General features: G+C 63.4%; 4 protein-coding genes across 4 annotated transcripts; all 4 read right to left on the bottom strand.

The window, feature by feature from the left end:
* Positions 1-383: 383 nt before the first annotated feature.
* LMJF_08_0460 (hypothetical protein) lies at positions 384-1,274 on the bottom strand (the record flags this gene model as incomplete). Its single annotated transcript, XM_001681023.1, has 1 exon — positions 384-1,274. The coding sequence occupies one exon, from the start codon at positions 1,272-1,274 to the stop codon at positions 384-386; it is 891 nt and encodes a 296-aa protein (XP_001681075.1).
* Positions 1,275-2,357: 1,083 nt separating this feature from the next.
* LMJF_08_0450 (putative signal peptidase type I) lies at positions 2,358-2,900 on the bottom strand (the record flags this gene model as incomplete). Its single annotated transcript, XM_001681022.1, has 1 exon — positions 2,358-2,900. One exon carries the CDS (start codon positions 2,898-2,900, stop codon positions 2,358-2,360), a length of 543 nt encoding a protein of 180 aa, XP_001681074.1.
* An 875-nt stretch (positions 2,901-3,775) lies between these two features.
* LMJF_08_0440 (conserved hypothetical protein) lies at positions 3,776-11,080 on the bottom strand (the record flags this gene model as incomplete). The annotated part of the gene is made up of 1 exon (XM_001681021.1): positions 3,776-11,080. One exon carries the CDS (start codon positions 11,078-11,080, stop codon positions 3,776-3,778), a length of 7,305 nt encoding a protein of 2,434 aa, XP_001681073.1.
* Positions 11,081-12,481: 1,401 nt separating this feature from the next.
* LMJF_08_0430 (conserved hypothetical protein) lies at positions 12,482-15,259 on the bottom strand (the record flags this gene model as incomplete). The annotated part of the gene is made up of 1 exon (XM_001681020.1): positions 12,482-15,259. The coding sequence occupies one exon, from the start codon at positions 15,257-15,259 to the stop codon at positions 12,482-12,484; it is 2,778 nt and encodes a 925-aa protein (XP_001681072.1).
* Between the last annotated feature and the right edge of the window lie 1,193 nt (positions 15,260-16,452).

Below are 16,452 nucleotides of genomic sequence, written 5' to 3'. Positions count from 1 at the left end.
GATGGCGACGCATAACGCCGACACCAGACACACTCACACAACGCAAGGGAGGGCACAACATACACATATATACGTGTGTGCACACAGACACCGACACCGACACAGACACAGACACAGACACACACACACACACAGAGGGAGGGGGAGAAGGGAAGGAGCGGATGTACGCGTCAGGGATGCGTCTGTAGCCTACATCGACAACCCCGTCCACGCCCTTCGCTCGCACCCGCTGCTACCATTTCGCTTGCTCTCTCTCTGCCAAAAGACTGCAGTGGGAGCGCCACCTGCAGCCGCTGCTGTTGTGGCTGCTGGCCCCTCTTCTCTCCTCCGCTTCCTTTGCGGTGTTTCGTTCCCTGCGCGTCTCTCATTTTTGTTGGTACGCCCTACTGCGTGTACGGATCGTTCGTCCGATGCCGCCTAGCCTGGGCTTCCACTTCGCTCCTCATGGAGCTCAGCTCGACCTTATGCGCCGGCACCTCTTCCATTAGCACGGGCTCGCTGATGCGGACCTGCGCCGGGCAGCAGCAGAAGCAGCAAGCAGAGAAGGACACAGCGGCGATCGTCAGCGCCATCATCAGCAGGGCGGCACGGCATCCCTGCGTGCACAGTGGATGCGTATACGGCAGCGGCGGAGGGCGGATGTACTCGTCGCACTGGGTGTAGTTCGGCAGGCACGTGACGAGGCCGCAGTTCTGGCGCGAGTTCGCGGCGGCGCACATCATCAGACGGCACGAGCGGAATGTATCGGTGATATCGAACGGCTCACCAGGGTGGCTGCCGTGGGAGATCAGGTCGGTTATAAGATCCACTTCGCCCGAATCGAGGTTCTCGCGGTCTGTGAGGTAGCGCATGTAGAGTGCCCTGTTGATGCACCGCCAGAACTTAGAGAAGCAGTCGACCAACACGTTACAGGTCGTGTAGCCGCTCTCCATCCAGCCAGAGCTGTTGCAGAAGAAGCCGCTCGTCTTGATGGCCGTACTCGTCGCGGCGCCCGTGCAAAGGCACCGCTCCTTTACGCAGTCCGCGTAATCCGGCGTCGTGTCGTAGGGCAGCGAGCCGTACAAGTCAACAATAGGCGGCAGGTACGCGTTGCAGGACGTGACGGTCGGCTGCGGGTTAAGGATGAAGCACTGATCTTTCGTGATGGGGCCATTCGCGTGTGCCAGACGCACACCAGAGGACAAGGACAAGATAGCGTTGTCACCGTTGAGGCACAACGTGGCTGCCACCACGACGGCGGCGACGAGGAGTGGCGATCGCGTCACGGGGCGCATCGTTGCTTCGACACAACAGAATGAGAACAGGGATACGTGGATTTTTTTTTTTGTGTGTGTGGGGGGGGGGAGGGGAGGGGCGAAACAGAAAGAGAGAGAGAGAGCGTGAGAGAAGAACGGAAGGCTGGGCTTCCGGTGAGTCCGGATGCGTGTGGGTGGGTTGTTAACGTGAGGCTGCACACCGTATGGCTAAGTTACTGTCGCCGCCTCTGCCTCGGTGCTGACTCGCGCGCGTCTGCGTGGGTGATGTGCACTGTTCGGAGATGCGAGGAAGAGAAAGAAAGAAGGAGGGATAATGAAGCCAATCAGCAGGAGCTGGCGTGTGTGTGTGCGCGCGCGCGTCTTCGTGAGGCTCATCGCATGAAGGCCTCAAGGAGGCCTCCCCTTCCCTCTTTCCGTTCAACTGTGCGCCACGCAAGCCATGCGTGTGCATGAAGTCTTCGAAAAGAAACAAGGCGCTGACACACACTCACACATGTTGTCCGGTTGAGGTAGCGGTTTTGAGGGGGGGGGAGTGAGGAGGGGGCTGGGAGAGACCCCCTCCTGCCCTTAGCTCCCTCGTCCATGAATATATATATATATATATACATATATGTATGCCCCTCGATCGCTTCTCCTCTGCGCGCGCTGCACACACACACACACACACACACACACAGAGATAGACGCAGCGCACCCCCTCTTCTCCCCCTCAAAGGACGCGTGGAAGAATAAGCGACGCGTGTGGCCATGGGCAGCAGGCAGATGCACAGTCCAGGTTTTCAGACTACACACGGGGAGGGAACGGTGCGGGTGAGAGAAGGGGTGAGGGGAAGGGGCCCAAGATCGACAGGAAGCGGAGTTCGCGCACTCGGGGCGCACGACGCGATGTGGGCCACATACACACACATACAAAGACAATGCACACTGACCTCGAGTGCATGTGCAGCTGCCGTAGTTACCCAACCGCTGCCACTTTTCGACCCTGTTACCAACAGCGGGAGCGTCTACTAGAGTTCGTGGGCGCGTGCGTGCGGCATCAGCAGCCACGGCACATATCCATTCACTCCCAGCAAGAGCAGCGGCGGTCGGTGCCACCGCAGCTTACAGCTCCTGTGTGGAGGTCAGCATAAAGAAGCCCAAGAGAGCCAGCGCAACGTACTTGATAGTTTTTGACTCGTTAAACACGATGGTCAGGTACCCGATGCGTGGCACGTAGGCGAACGTCTTGCCGATAATCATGTCCTGCTCCACCCACTCCCGCCCGTCATGGAAGAGAAAGCGGTCGTCATTCATGTTGTTGTCGCCCTTCGTCAGGTATAGTCTTTTATGATCCTCGGCACGCTCGTGGATGCGGTGGACGCGGTGCACAATAGGAATGTCCTGTCCCGGCAGCGTGTAGACGATGATGTCGCCCACCTCCACCGGGTACTCGGGGCGATGGTGCAGCAGGAGCACATCGCCGCGATGGTAGCCAGGCTCCATACTCCCGCTCAGCACCACGACGATGCTGGCCTCGCAGTTGGTGATCACCGCCGCGCCGCGCCAGCCAACGAGGACGACGCTCAGGAAGAGGCTAATAGTGACGACTTGTTGCACGACATCGCGAATGCGCAGGGACAGCAGCGTGTCAATGTGCTCGCGCATGATGCAAGCGGTGTGAAGGACACGGGGCGTGAGACAGAGAAGAAGGGGGAGGGGGGAGGGAGGGCGAGCAACCTGCCGATGCGGCAAGGCGGAGGCGCGCATGTGCGTAGCAGCGGTCGTGAAGACGGCGCGAAAGACGAAGGCGGAGAAGGGCGAGTGGGATAACACACACACACAGAGGGAGAGATCGACGGTACGCATAAGAGGGCCACCGTCACACGCAGGGTGGCGCCGACTAGGCCACACACGCTCACACAAGCACAACTGCATTGTCTGCACGTGACTTTGCCGATTTCTGTCTGCGTGCTCCGACAGCTTTGTCCCTCTCGAGTTCTTCACGGGACATCTGGAAGAGGGAGACAGAGAGATGTGTGTGTGTGTGTGTGTGCGTGCGAGAGACAGAAGGAGGCGCATTGCAGCGCCCGCACCGACAGAGACGTCTGTCACCAGCCAAAACCGGGACGACCCTCCCTACACACACACACACACACACCGAACAGAGCACGTCTGCCGCTTCATCGAAGACCATTACGGAGAGGGGAGGAGGGGTGTGGGTGTGAGGATTAGAGAGTTCATTCGGTCGGGCACAGGCGCGAAGAGGGGCGAGGTGCCGTGGAGACGGGAGGAAGGGCGGGGATGAGACGACGGAAGACACGGGCAACGGCATCCGTGAACCAGTCATCACCACACCGCCGCCGCTGCCGCCCACCCCACCACCACCGCCTCTCTTCCCCTTGTACCTTCTTTATTTAGCGCACCATACGGAGAAGAGAGGGAGAGAGGTCGGTCAAGAAGGAAACGAACACCGCCGGAAACACTCCCGGCAACGACACGGCTAGCAGACAACGCCGGCCTTGCAGAGAGAGGCGAGCCGGCTACGCCACCCGGAAGATACTTCGGCTGCCGTCCGTCAGCGCTGACCCACGTTTACCTTCGCCAGCGATACCACCGCCGGCACTGCTGCTGTCCATCAACCCCTCCTCCTCCATACGCAGCGCCGCCTGCCTGAGCAGCGACTTGCTTTCCGCATTGCCGACGCACGTGTAAGCGAGGTCAGCAAACGACACGTCCGACCGTACCGTGCTGCCGATGCGCACACCGACGCGATGGGCGATGGGAGGCCGTGCCACGGTGGGCAGGAAGTGCTGGCTGAGCACCCTCAGGAAGTCTGTGAAGAGGAAGTCCATGTCGCTGCTGAAGGCGGTGAAGATGTGGATGTAGTGGTGCGCCACCTCGAAGAGTGCTGACGTGGCGGCGGCGAGGGCGGCTCGCTTGACGTGCGCGGGGGTGGCGGTACCTGTCACCCACGCTTCGGTGCCGGCCTCGAGTCGTCGCTTCTGCGGGCGGCGGCGCTCGTCGCCCTTTGTGGCTGGCGCGCTGCTAGCCGGCGCCTCGGCTTTCCTTTCGCCAACACCCTCGCCCTCGTCGTCGTCGCCGTCAACGCTGTCGACCTCCGCATCGCCCTCGTTCGCAGTTGCCGCGTCCACGTGGGCCGCCATCGCCGCCAGCCCACTTGCCAGCACGCTTAGCACGCGCGGCGAGAACTGCTGCGACTCCATTCCACGCATTACACACGTGAAGAGTGCGCACATCAGCGGCGGCAGCATCGCCGGGCGGGACCACAGCACCTGCTGGCGCGCCGACTGCCCTAGCCAGGTCTTCGTGAACAGCAGGATCATCTGAACCACCTCCCCTTCGCGCAGCAGCGGCGCCGATGACGCAGCAGCGGTGGCCCTCAGTGGCGCTCGGGATTCTTCCAAGAGGGAAAGCAGCAGCAGCCACACATTGTCGAGCAGCTCCTGTGCGGTGCTTCTGCCGTTGCGAGGCTGCCAACCACCGCGGCACGCATCCAGCTGCTGCTGCGCTGGTGGCAGCGACGATGCCCACGCGGCAATCAGCGCAGACGAGTCCGACGCGCCGGATACGGCGGGGTGCGCGGCAACGGCGGCGCAGACGCGGATGCAAAGTGAAGCCAGGGATGGACCAGCAGCGCCGTGCACCCCCGCTGCTGCCAGCGACGCGGCTGCAGAGGATGCGTGCGAGAGCCACACGAGCAGGTGCTGCGCGTGTGGCAGCAGCTGCCCACTTGGCAAACGTGGGCGGACAGAAAACAAGTGCACAATCAGCTCCGCCGCTGCAGGAGCTGCCAACGCGAACGAGCTCGCGGCAGCGCTCGCACGAGGCGACGCTCCTGGAATAGTGCGCGTCAGCAGGTCTTGGACGTGTTCATGCAAGAGCGGCGGTTCCTCCTCAGCAGGTAGAATACGGAGCGTATCTGGCGACGCCCGCAGCGCCGTCACCAGGCGGGTGTAAGCGGTGGCGGTGGTGGCCGCCGTCGCTGCATCGCCTTCTACGCTGGCGTTCAAGTCATAGTAGGCGCCCAGGAACGTCCTCATGCGCGTCTGCGAGTCGTCCTCGACGCCATCGACCATCGCAGGCCTGTCGGTGAGGGCGGCCGAAACGCACTGAAGCTTCCACAAGAGCCACAGTGCACAGACGCCTGCCTCACCTCCAACACTCGACAGCTGCATCCATATTCGGTCACACGGGTGGCGCGAGCGTTCAACCCCACGCGCCGCTCCGTCCGTCGCTGTCACCGGCACCCCAAAGAAGTCCGCCAGCTGATTGCGCAGCTCGTTGCCTGTCACACGCGTGGCTCCGTCGCTGCTGCCACCACCAGGCGCGCGTGGGCTACCGAGCACTGCAGCGAGGAATGCGTTGACATCCCCTGCGAGACGGCTCTGGCGCGCTGTCGGCTCGCTGTCGCCGTTGCTGCGAGCGCGTCTCGAGTCACTGCCGCCGCCACCGATACGACCCCCAACACCCTTGGACATCTGGTGCTTCCGAAAGTGAGCACTGGACCACATACACGCGAAGAGCTGGCGAAATGTGAGACACGCCCTCTGCAGCGCGGTGGCGCACGAGCTGGGCTCACTGTCGGCTGCGTGGCTGAGACGCATCACAGTGCACGCCGTCCATCGCAGTTGTTCACACCACAGATCCTCCACCGCCTCGAGAGCACTTGCCGGTGCAACGATCGCCGTCCGAAGGGGGGAAGAGTCACCAGCAGCGCGGTCTGTGTCACCAGCGCCAGCGTCTGTCATGTCGCGCGTTCGGCGCCGCTTCTCGCCTGCTGCGGCGGCAGATGCGATGTGGACGAACAGGTGCTGCTCTGAGTGCTCCTCGCCATGCGCGCAGAACTGCTCGAGAAACGCCGCCAGCACGCCATCTACTGCCGCGTCGGAGGAGGCGCCGCTGCCTGAAACTCTCGCAGCGCCGCGTGCGTGAAAGCTAGCGGCGAGGGTGTGCAGGAACACGACCGCTGGCGTCTGCACCAGCGCCTCTAGGCTGCCGTCGGTTGCCTTGGCCCGCCACGATGCCTGCGCGGCGGCCACACAGACCTGGTAGAGCAGCGCGAGCGTCATCATGCTAGCACGGATGGCAGCTGTGGCCGTAGCCAAGGGCACCGACATAGCCTCCGCCGCGCTGTCACTGCACAGGTCCGTCACAGTGAAGATGCGCTTCACGAAGGACGCGGCGAAAAGTTCGGTGCAGACGTCGCGCACTTCATCCTCGAACGTCAACTCCTTCAAGGCGGCAACCACCTCGGGTGTCCCTCCTCCGTCGGCCGCGGTTGTGGGGTCGGATGTCGTCAGCATGGTTGGCGTACTCAGGTCACCGAGTGACGCTGCCGGCACCGTCAGTGCTTTTACGTAGGCCACGGACATGCCGCTGCGCGACAGAACCGGGACCGATGTCCCTGCTGCCGATGAAGACCCGACCGCCGACTCCCTCGCTAACGTCAGCAGCACCCGGCGGAGCACCTCTGCGGCGCGTGGCTCACTACGCAGCGTACACAGCAGCAGCGAGATGAGCTGCCGCGTGAGCAGCGCAAACACGTGCGCCGCGGTAGTGTGGTGAGGGGCCTGTGCAGGCGTTTCGATGGCGCTGCCAAGCCGCTCCTTCGCGTGCTTCCGCCACACCCGCGCCACATGCGTCACTGAGCGCACCGTGTGCGCGACAACCGAGGGCCAGTACGGGTTGTGGCCCACCACCGCGTACGCTGCCACGAGCGATGTCGTGAGGGCCATCCACTGCCGCTGTGCCAGCTCGAGCCGCCGACGTGCGGACGGCAACGATGAATTCGCGAGGGACGCATCGCAGAAATCGTCAACGGAAAGCGACACGAATGCGTCGACAAGTGCGCGCAGCACCGTTCCAGGGATGCACTGCAGACACCGCGACAACCACGCCGGCGTCTCTGGCGTCGCTGCGGAAGTTAAGGCGGCGGAGCGCAGCAGGAGCGCCATCATCGAGGAGCGCGCATGCTTCTCCTTGCCGAGCGCCACCAAGCTGACCCACTCCTCGGAAGTCATCTGATTCGCCAACCAGAGCGACACCCCGCCCGACCGACGCTGCGGCGGCGTTGTTTCCTCATCTGCGTCGTGGCCGCCCTGTCCGAGGCAGTCCCACAGGTACGACACCATGTCACGGAGCTCCTCTGCGGGCCCTGCGTGAGTTCCCAGGGCGACGGTCACTGCGCGCGCTAGCGACAGGCGCTGCAGGATGAGCGACGAAGGCAGGAGCTGCACCTGCAGCTGTTCCAGCGCCGACGGCGACGGTGCAAGGACTTCGCTGCCGCCATACCGCGCTGGATGTGGCCGCAGCAACGGCTGCAACTCTGCCAGTGTCAGCGATCCGACGAGGTTGCCCACGTGACTCGTGAGCTGCCACAACGCATCCTCGAGCATGCGGAGATAGTCATGCACCTGCTGGGTGCCGAGGTCCTGTAGGCAAAGGATTGTCACGGCGCGGCACTGGCGGATCGTGTACATGTGCTGGATCATGAGCGCACGTCTGTCGTCCAACGCTTCACCGCAAACGCCCTTCAGCTCCTCCACCGCAGCCATGAACGATGAGCTGAGTAACAGCTCCAGTTGCGTTGTGTGCTCCAGCACCGCACTTGCAGAGACGCACGTCGGTGTGACCCCAGCGAGAAGCGCTTCCATGAGCTCCAGAGCCAGAAGCATGCGCTGCACCCGAGCGTCATCGTGCTTCCGGCAAGACCTTGCCGTGGACGACAGTTCGACTTGCTTCTCATCCTGAGCGCTGCTGCTGCTGCTGCTGCTCTTGTTGTCTTCCTCGAGCTCCGCCGCGACGCCGCTCAGCCGCCGCAGAAGACTTTCTGGGTCCAATGACGTCCCGGCGGCTTCCATAACTGCCTGTCGCACCGGGGGGAGCGAAAAGACCGCACGCAGCGAGCGGATAGTGGACGCCTTATCGCCGCTGCCGTCCACGACCGCAGAGGCGGCGGCCGTGGCGCTCGCGTTAGCAGCAAAGTCGCCCCGCTGGAGCAGGGCATCGACAAGGTGCGGCAGGTCGTTGCCGCGGCCCAGACGAGCCGTAATATCGCGCACAAAGTCCACCAACACAATCGACAGAGACGAGGGCGACGCGGAGGCGCGAAGTGAAGTGGTCGACCCCGCTGATGTGGCTGCCGTGCGCGCAGCAAGGCGGAGGATGGTGGGGAGGTTCATGTCCACCACCTGCGGCGCCACCGTCTCGTACGCCGTCAAGCACCTCGACAGGGCCGCCTCCACGGAGGCGCGTGTCGCGGGATCGTCGTCGATGGTCAGCACCGCGCGTCCCACGGTGGCTGCAACGGCGGCGGCGTTGGCAAAAAACTCTTCTTGGGTGCCGCCGCCGTCACTGCGGGCACCGCCGCCGCTGCCGTCGTCGTCCTCGGTCCCCGTTGCCTCGCCTGTGGATCTGCGAAGTTGGTGCTGTTGCGGTGGAGACCATGACGTCGACGCGATCGCACGCGATGACGCGGGGTCCAGCAGCGGGGCCACTACCTTCGCAAACAGCAAGCCCAGACACTCGTAGCCCATCCCCTTGTTGTAGCGGATGTCTTGCGCGAGGTTGAAGAGCGGCTGCGGCGGTTCCTGATCGTTGGGAAAGTGATTGGCCTGACGTGGTGCTGCTGCTGCTGCTGCTCCTGCCGCCGCCCCTGCTGTCGTCGTCGTGTTCACGAGAGACTTCTCTACAGTGGCGAACATGCGTGCGATGCTGCTCCATGATACGCTGCGCAGTCCGTAGCGGTCGAGCAGCTCTGCTGGGTAGGCCTCCATGAAGCGATGAAGACCCAAAGCGAGCTGCTCGAGCAGGATGAGAGGAAGGTTTGTGTTGCCATCCTCCGACTCGTGCATCTGCTGACCTGCGCCAGCTGCGCCATCGCCGTCAGCGCTGCCACCAGCTCCAGTACCACCCGCCGCTGAGCCGGCGGTGATCGATGGCCGAAGTACGGAGATGAAGGAAAGGTAGGAAGCTGCCGAGTGCTGGGAGAGCGTCGAGAGAAGCGACACGCGACTGGCGAGTGACGTCGCACTGCCGCAGACGCTGCAGCCGGCGTGGTTCGCGTGGCTCGCCGTTGGGAGGGACAAGAGAGATGCCGTTTCGGTACCACCGCTGCCGTTGCCGCGCTGCCGCTGCTGGCGGCCGCCAGCCGAGGACGCAGAATCGGAGCTACTGCTGTGCGCTGAGGCGGCATCACTGGAGTCGCAGGACACCGAGGAAGACCGATTGCCATACTCTTCGTCCAGGTGCATCGCCTTTTTCGTTGCCCTCTCTTTCCGCTGCTGCCGACGCGACGCCCTCTCGAGCCCGCGGCGCACGCGGGACTGCTGCAGCAGCACAAGCCGCCGCTGCTCCTGCGCGAAGGAGGCCCACGATTCACCTTGGCAGAAGCTCTCGAAAAAGAAGGGTGCACTCACGCACCACTGCGCAAGCACGAGAGCCGCGCGCGCGCGCGTGGCCTCGTCGTTGCTGTCGGCAGCAGCGCCGTCCCTCAACAGCGGCTCCACAAGCCCCGGGTCGACCGGCGGCGTAGTGGCGAAGGTGTACAGCGCATACTCGGAGGTCTGGCGAACATTGTGCTGCATCAGTCGCAGCTCGTCCTCGCGGAAGTACACGACGTAGCGAGTCGCACGGTTGCACGCGGTGCTGGACAGCAGCTGGCTCAGCCAGTACTGCACGTCCTCGCAGGCACTGCAGAGCTGCGCCGTGAACCCTTTAGGAAGCGCTGTGACGGCGCCGAGCGCGCCGTGCAGCATGCCGAGGCGCTGGAAGAGGGAGAAGATGGAAAAGAGGCTGGCGGCCGACGCGCTGGCGGATGGGGCGGCCGCTGACTGTTGCTGATTTCCTGAGATTGAGCGCCGCGCACACAGCTGAATGTAGCGATGAAGCACATCCAGCAGCGCCGGCGCAGCGCGCCCGGTCTGCTCCGTGGCAGCGTCACTGCTCCCGCTGACGTGCTTGAGTCGCTGTTGGAGTTGCTTGTGCTTGTTCACGACGGTCTTCAGCAGCGCAGCGCAGGGGCGGGTGTGGTAAAGGTCGTTGATGGGATAGCTTGCCTGCACGCGTCGCAGCATCTGCGCCGTCGCAGCCACCAACACGAGCGCCTGCGCGAGGATCGCCTCCCGCTGTTGTTGCTGCTGCTGTTCAGCGCTGCTGCTACCCGGTTGTGACTCCTGTCCTTCCTGTGTAGCGGCGCCAGAGGAGATGGAGACGCCGCCCAGCAGTAAGAGGGTGAGGTCCGTGCTGCTCGTGAGAAGATGTGCCACCGCCTTCGTGAAGTCGTCCGATGAAGCGTTGCTCCGCAGAGCACGGCCGCTTCCGATCGCTATCGTCACCTCCTTCAGCAGCGTCAAGAGCTCCAGTGCCTGGGCGGAGGCGTCCGTGAAGATAAGAGAAGCAGCTGTGGCGTCGCCCTTGCTGCTGCAGCCGCTGCCGCTACTTTGCCAGGCAGCCTTCTTGGTCTTCCCCCCTGTGCCAGCTGCTGCGGGCTGTGAGCTGCCACTCATGCCAGCCACCGTCGCCGCCGCTGTGGCGGTGCCGACTTCAAACACGTGCTGTGTGGTGAGGGCCACTGCGAAGCTGACAGCGTAGACAAGCGCGTCTGTGTAGCGAGCTGGTGCCTTCGACACATCCGCGACACCGTTGGCGTCGTCGCCGCGGACGGCCTGCAGCGCCTCCTTCCACGTGCTCAGTAGGGTCAAGGCATAGATGTTCGCTCGTCGCGGGTCCTTGAGCGACGTACTCACAAAATCCTCTGTGCTGTGTCGCTTCAGCCCGAGAGAGCCGTACCGCTCCAGTCGTTGTAATGCCGCACACGCGATCATCGTGGCCGCTATCAAGCCCGCGGACCACGTCGCACACGAGGGACGTGAAAGGCTAAGGGAAGTGCGTGCGTGTGTGTGTGTGTGTGTGTGTGAGTGCGTGTCCGGATCGATTAAAGGTGACAGTCAAGGGTGGGGGTGGGATGGCAAGAGGGCCCCTTAGTTAAGAATCGACTGAGGCACACACGCACTGGCTGAGCTATGGCGCATGACACCGGCAGCGCCAACGAGGTGGTGGTGGTGGTGAGGAGGAGGAGGGAGGGAGGGAGGGAGGGGGGGGGGCACCGACGCCAGCGGTAGAACGGAGGGTGACGGACACACACGCACGTAGATGGGGCATACGAAGAGGAGAACGAGGGGGTGGGGGGGGGTGAGCGCGCGTGTGTGTGTGATGCGCGAAGAGGGGGAAGGGGACGCAGCCGCCGGCCACACTCCTGCCGTCGCAGCCGTCCTTGTGCTTCGTCTCTTCCTCAGCTCCTCCCCACTTCCCCACCCCAGGTATGAAACTTCTGCAGCACTCGGGGCAGTGGCTTCGGTGGTGAACAGACAGAGGCACCTTTCTCCATGATCTGCTTCAAGAGATCTTCGCACCCGTGCAGCCACGGAACCCTGCTGTTACTCCCGTGTCAACCTTCTTCATCGCAAGAAGTTATGGTAGGGGGGGGGGAGGGGAGATGAGCCGCGGCGCCGCGATGGACTGGCGCCCCTCTCGCTCTCGCTCTCTTTTCTCGACTTTTACTTTATGAGAGGCATAGACGAGCGCAGACTGCATTCTTGTTAGCTCGACGACACACACAGACACATGCGTACACATACACATATACACACACACACACACACACACACACAGAGAGAGAGAGAAAGGGAGAGGGAGAGGGATGAGCACCGTCGCCTTCTCACCTCGCTCCAACGGAAATCCAGCGACGGCGCCAGACAACCGTCTTGTCATGTAGAGATATCGATGTAGAACAGAGAAGGTGGATTGGGTCGGGGAGGAGGAGGGGGAGTGCATCAGAAACACACACACACACACACACACACACATACATACAGACAAGATGCGCGCAGACCAGCACCCCATCCCACACACACACTCGAGCACGTACATACGTGTGCGCATGTGCGGCAACCATCGTCACGTCGCCCAAGGAAAACGCAGACCGATGCACGAGAAGGATAGAGGTGCAACGAGAGACCAACACACTGGGGGGGGCGGGGGGGGGAGGAAGGGCATCGTGCACATACAAGCACACTTGGGCACGCGGCAGCAGCACTGACCGGCACGCACTCAACCGACCACGGGGGACGCCCGTCCCTATGTTCACGGTATCAGCAGTGAGGCGTGACACCCCGCCACCCCTCGCTCTTTGGCAAGCCACAGGGACACCCACAAACGGTGTGGTACTAATCCTCGTAGATAGGCGTGTCAGCCACCGCGCGCTGACGTGCCTCGGTGGCGGTGTCGTGCGGCAGCACTGCGCCGTTGTTGTCTATGGGCAAGATGCCTGGCTGCAGCACAGCGCCGTCACCGAGGACACCGACCGCGGACGCGCCGAACGCACCCCCTGCTGAGGCCGCTGCCTTGGAGAATAAGGTGCCCTGCTGCATCTGCCTCTCCAAGTAGTGGTCAACGCTCTTCTTGAGCCGCTTCTCCGTCACCTTGGTGAAGCGCACCGCGATGTTGTTCGACTGAACCGCGAGGGACATCCCCTGCCGCTCCGCCTCGGCGCGCATGGCGCGATCCAGGAGCAGCCGGCACATCTCGCGGCACTGCTCGTCGTTCAGCACCGCCGGCTTGCCGTGCTTACCACGGCGGTAGAGGGTCAGCTGCTCCATGATGCTGCGCTTCGCGTTCGAGCGCCAGTCCGCGGGTGCGGTGGCTGCGGCGCCGTTCTGCGTCGCTGCTGTGGTCGCGCCGCGCTTGCCGGCCGAGCAGCCGGCGCGGCGGTGCTCCTTGGCCTTGTCATCCTCGCCGTTTCCGCTGTACGCCGAGGCCACAGACGTCGCCCGCGACGTGTTCACAGACGCCCCCTCCAAGTCCGACGAGAGCCCGCTCACGCTGCCGCGGCTGCTTCGACGCTGGTGCGGACGGCGCGAGCGCGGTTCGTGGTCGAACAGATAGGGGTACGAGCTGGGTGCTGCGCTGTGCGTGGAGTAGGACAGGGACGTGCCATCCTCCGTGTGGATCGAGGCGTCCTCTCCTCCGCGGCCGAGAGATGCAGCGCGACTGCCCGGGGCTATGGTCTCGCCCACCGATTCCAGCAATCCTGGTGCCAGCGTGCTGGCCGCAGCAAAACCGGCGTTGAGCGGCACGGACTCGAGCGTCACCGGGGCCGCCGTGTCACAGCGCAGGCTGTGAAACTGGAAAAACGCTTCGCGCCGGTGCACTGCTTTAGCGGCGTTCAGGCGGCTCTGCTGCTGCTGGTGCTGGATCAGGTGCTGCTGCGCCGATAGCGGCAGCGCTGCGGGTGTGGAAGAGGACGACATGAATGCAGTGCTGGTGCCGGCGAAGCTGCTCGGGTCGAGGAACGAGGCGCCGTCGCGAGCCGCTACCGCCATGCGGTCAAAACATTTCTCGGCGTGGTCTCTCATGCGCTCCCGCATCGTCGAGTACGTTTGCGAGATGTAGGATGTCGGCCGCACCTTCTGCGCCTCTGAGCCGGCATTCACGAGCAGCATCATATCCCGCCCGCGCTTCCACTTCTCCATCGGCTTCGGCACCGCGTAGAAGCCGGTCTTTGTGAGACCACGCATGTTGGACTTCATCTCCTCATGCTGGCGACGCTGCTGGACGTACTTGCGCATCACCTCCGCAGCGTCCTCGCGCGGTGTCGCGGCGACAGCGCGCAGCTGTTCGAGCAGCGTGATGACGGACGTGTCCTGAAAGGTGCGGGTGCGCCGCTGCACCGCACGCCGCGCCCGCGCCGCGGCATCGCGGTCAAACGCGGCGGTGGATGCCGACACCTGCTTGGAGACAAGGCGGCGCAGCACATCAGCCACACTAAGCGGCGCGTCCAGCTTCCCGATTGCCTCCGACAGCGCATCCACCTCGTTGCTCGCCGCCGTCGACGCCTCTCCCCCCTCCTGCCCCTTCTCCTGTTGCTGAAGGCGCTGCTCCAGCACCGACTGAAGGTACACCCGCTCCGCTGCCTTGCGGCGCAGCTCCGCGTCGATCTCACGCACCACTTCGCCCTCTTGCTTTGTGAGCAGTAGCCCCTGGCTGGCCGCCTCCTGCGCGAGCTGCCGGTACTCGTAGTCGATCTCCATCAGGTAAGGGTACGCGTAGGGGCACGACGTTGAGAGGCCAGGAATGTCCGGCGCTGCCCGGGTCACATTCAGCGCTGACAGCGCCTGCCCCATTCGGTTTCCAGCGTGGACACCTCGCTGCTGGCGCCAAGCACCGCGGGCATCGTACCGGCCAGCTCCATCGCCTTCGCTCTCTTTGTCCCCGGCCTCCTCGTCGGAGAAGAGGTCTGCCTCGAGCGCCGCCCACGCGCCGTCGTCGCGCTCCTTCTTTGACTTGCCCTTCTTTCCGCTGCTTGCACCGGCGTTGTCACCTTCACCGGCCGCGCCGCGATCGCGCGCCTGCCTGTACTTGTTTTCAATGGTCGTCGCCACGAGAAGCTCATCATCGCTGTCGCCGTCGTCGCGGTGCTGCACCGTCGGCGCAGACGTGACCTCCTCCCGCTCGCGCTTGACGGCCGCCCTGGCCGCCTTCTTCGCCTCCTTGGCCGCCTTCTTTTCCCGTTTTCGCTGCTGCTTCTCTTCGTGGCGGCTGCGGCTGGCGCTGCTGCGACCGTGTGCATGGCCGCCATCGTCGTCGTCGTCCTCGAGCAGGAGGGTGTCCGAGGGCCCCTCCGCCTCGTCATTGTGCGGCCACTGCTGGGGGTGCTGGGTCCCTGCGGCGCTGCCGTCCTCGATGGCGTGAAAGCCGTCAAGAATCTGCTGCGCCGTCGCCACACCGAGAGCGACCGCCGGGTGCGATGCCTTGGCCGTATCATGGGGGTCGTAGGGGCTGAGGTCCGCATCGGGTACCATTACTGTGCTGTCGAGTCCGAGCAGGTACACGGCTGAGTAGCCCGCCGGCAGCTCCGTCTCGGTAATCTCCTCTGTGGGGATGTGCAGCGCGGGCTGGTAGACGCCGTCATAGTGAGCCCATCGCAGCTTCGATGTGCCCGACATGACCAAGGACGGACGGAGGAGTTGGTATGACGTGTGTGTGTGTGTGGGGGGGGGGGGTGAGTGGGGAGAGTCGGCGACGGAATAACGCGCAACAAGAGCAACACAATGCCAAGCAGCAGCAAACTACAACGAAGCACTGACGCGGTGGGGAGGACAACGTTGCGCGAGAGGACACGAACGGCGCCGTTTGGGCGTGTGTATGTGTGTGTGTGCGCGCGTGCCCCTTGTCGTCGCTGTCTCCGTCGTCGATGCGAGCAACCACTGGCACCACGATTACACTGCTTTCGCAGCCACACACGTGGCACAGAGAGGAGACACGCGGCGTTGCTGAACAATGTGTGTATGTATGCGCGGGCGTGACTGAGCAGCGTTGCCGACAAGGGCAGGGATTGCAAGGTAGAGCGGCACTGGCGTGAAGATGGAGATGGAGGCACAGTTCGGGAAGTATCTAGGTCGCACCAAGTCGGCTGGCAGCTGCGCAAGCCTGCGGCTCTGCGCGTGCGTGTGTAACTGCAACACGTGTGTGGGGTCTCATGGCCGCGGTTATCGTGGTGAGAAGTGAAGGGCAGACGATAGAGGTCATCCTCCTTGCGATGTGTTGCCCCTGCGCACACCGGGATGCCAGCACATCCTTAGATCGTTCCTGGCGGTCCCATCACAACACACAGAGGCCCAAAGAGAGAGAGAGAGAGAGACGGGCAGACACACGGACACCACAGCGTGGTACTCGGTGCTCGTGCTGTTCTGCCGTCAACGTCGGTGGTGGTGTTTTCATGCTGTTGTTGTTGTTTTTCTTTCGTTTCCCGTATTCGGCGTTGCGTGCATTGTGCCTGTTAGGTCCCCCTTCTCACTTAAACGCCGCCCGCCACGCCTCCTTGTAATGACCAACAGTCACATGTGCCAGTCTCATCTTGTGATGGCACGGGGCCATGCCTTTCACACGTTGTTTGCGTGGACGGTGGTGGTGGTGGTGGTGGTGGTGGGAGGTAATCAAAACATCAACAACAGAAAAAAGGGAGGGTGGGATGGCGAGCGGTGGGCACGGTGCCTCGCCCTCTGCCTCTTGTCGCATTCACGACGCACGGGGGAAGGGGGGAGGAAAGGGCGACGCGGTGCTGCTGCGCACCTTCGTTTTTCGGCGAGGCCGGCCGCCCCTACCCCTCCCACGCTCTCAACGGCCGCACACAGACAAA

The sequence above is a fragment of the Leishmania major genome, chromosome 8 (genome assembly GCF_000002725.2).
Source record: "Leishmania major strain Friedlin complete genome, chromosome 8".
NCBI lineage: Eukaryota > Euglenozoa > Kinetoplastea > Trypanosomatida > Trypanosomatidae > Leishmania > Leishmania major.
Note: the sequence above shows the minus strand (reverse complement) of the source record. Positions and strands in the feature narration are given on the sequence as shown.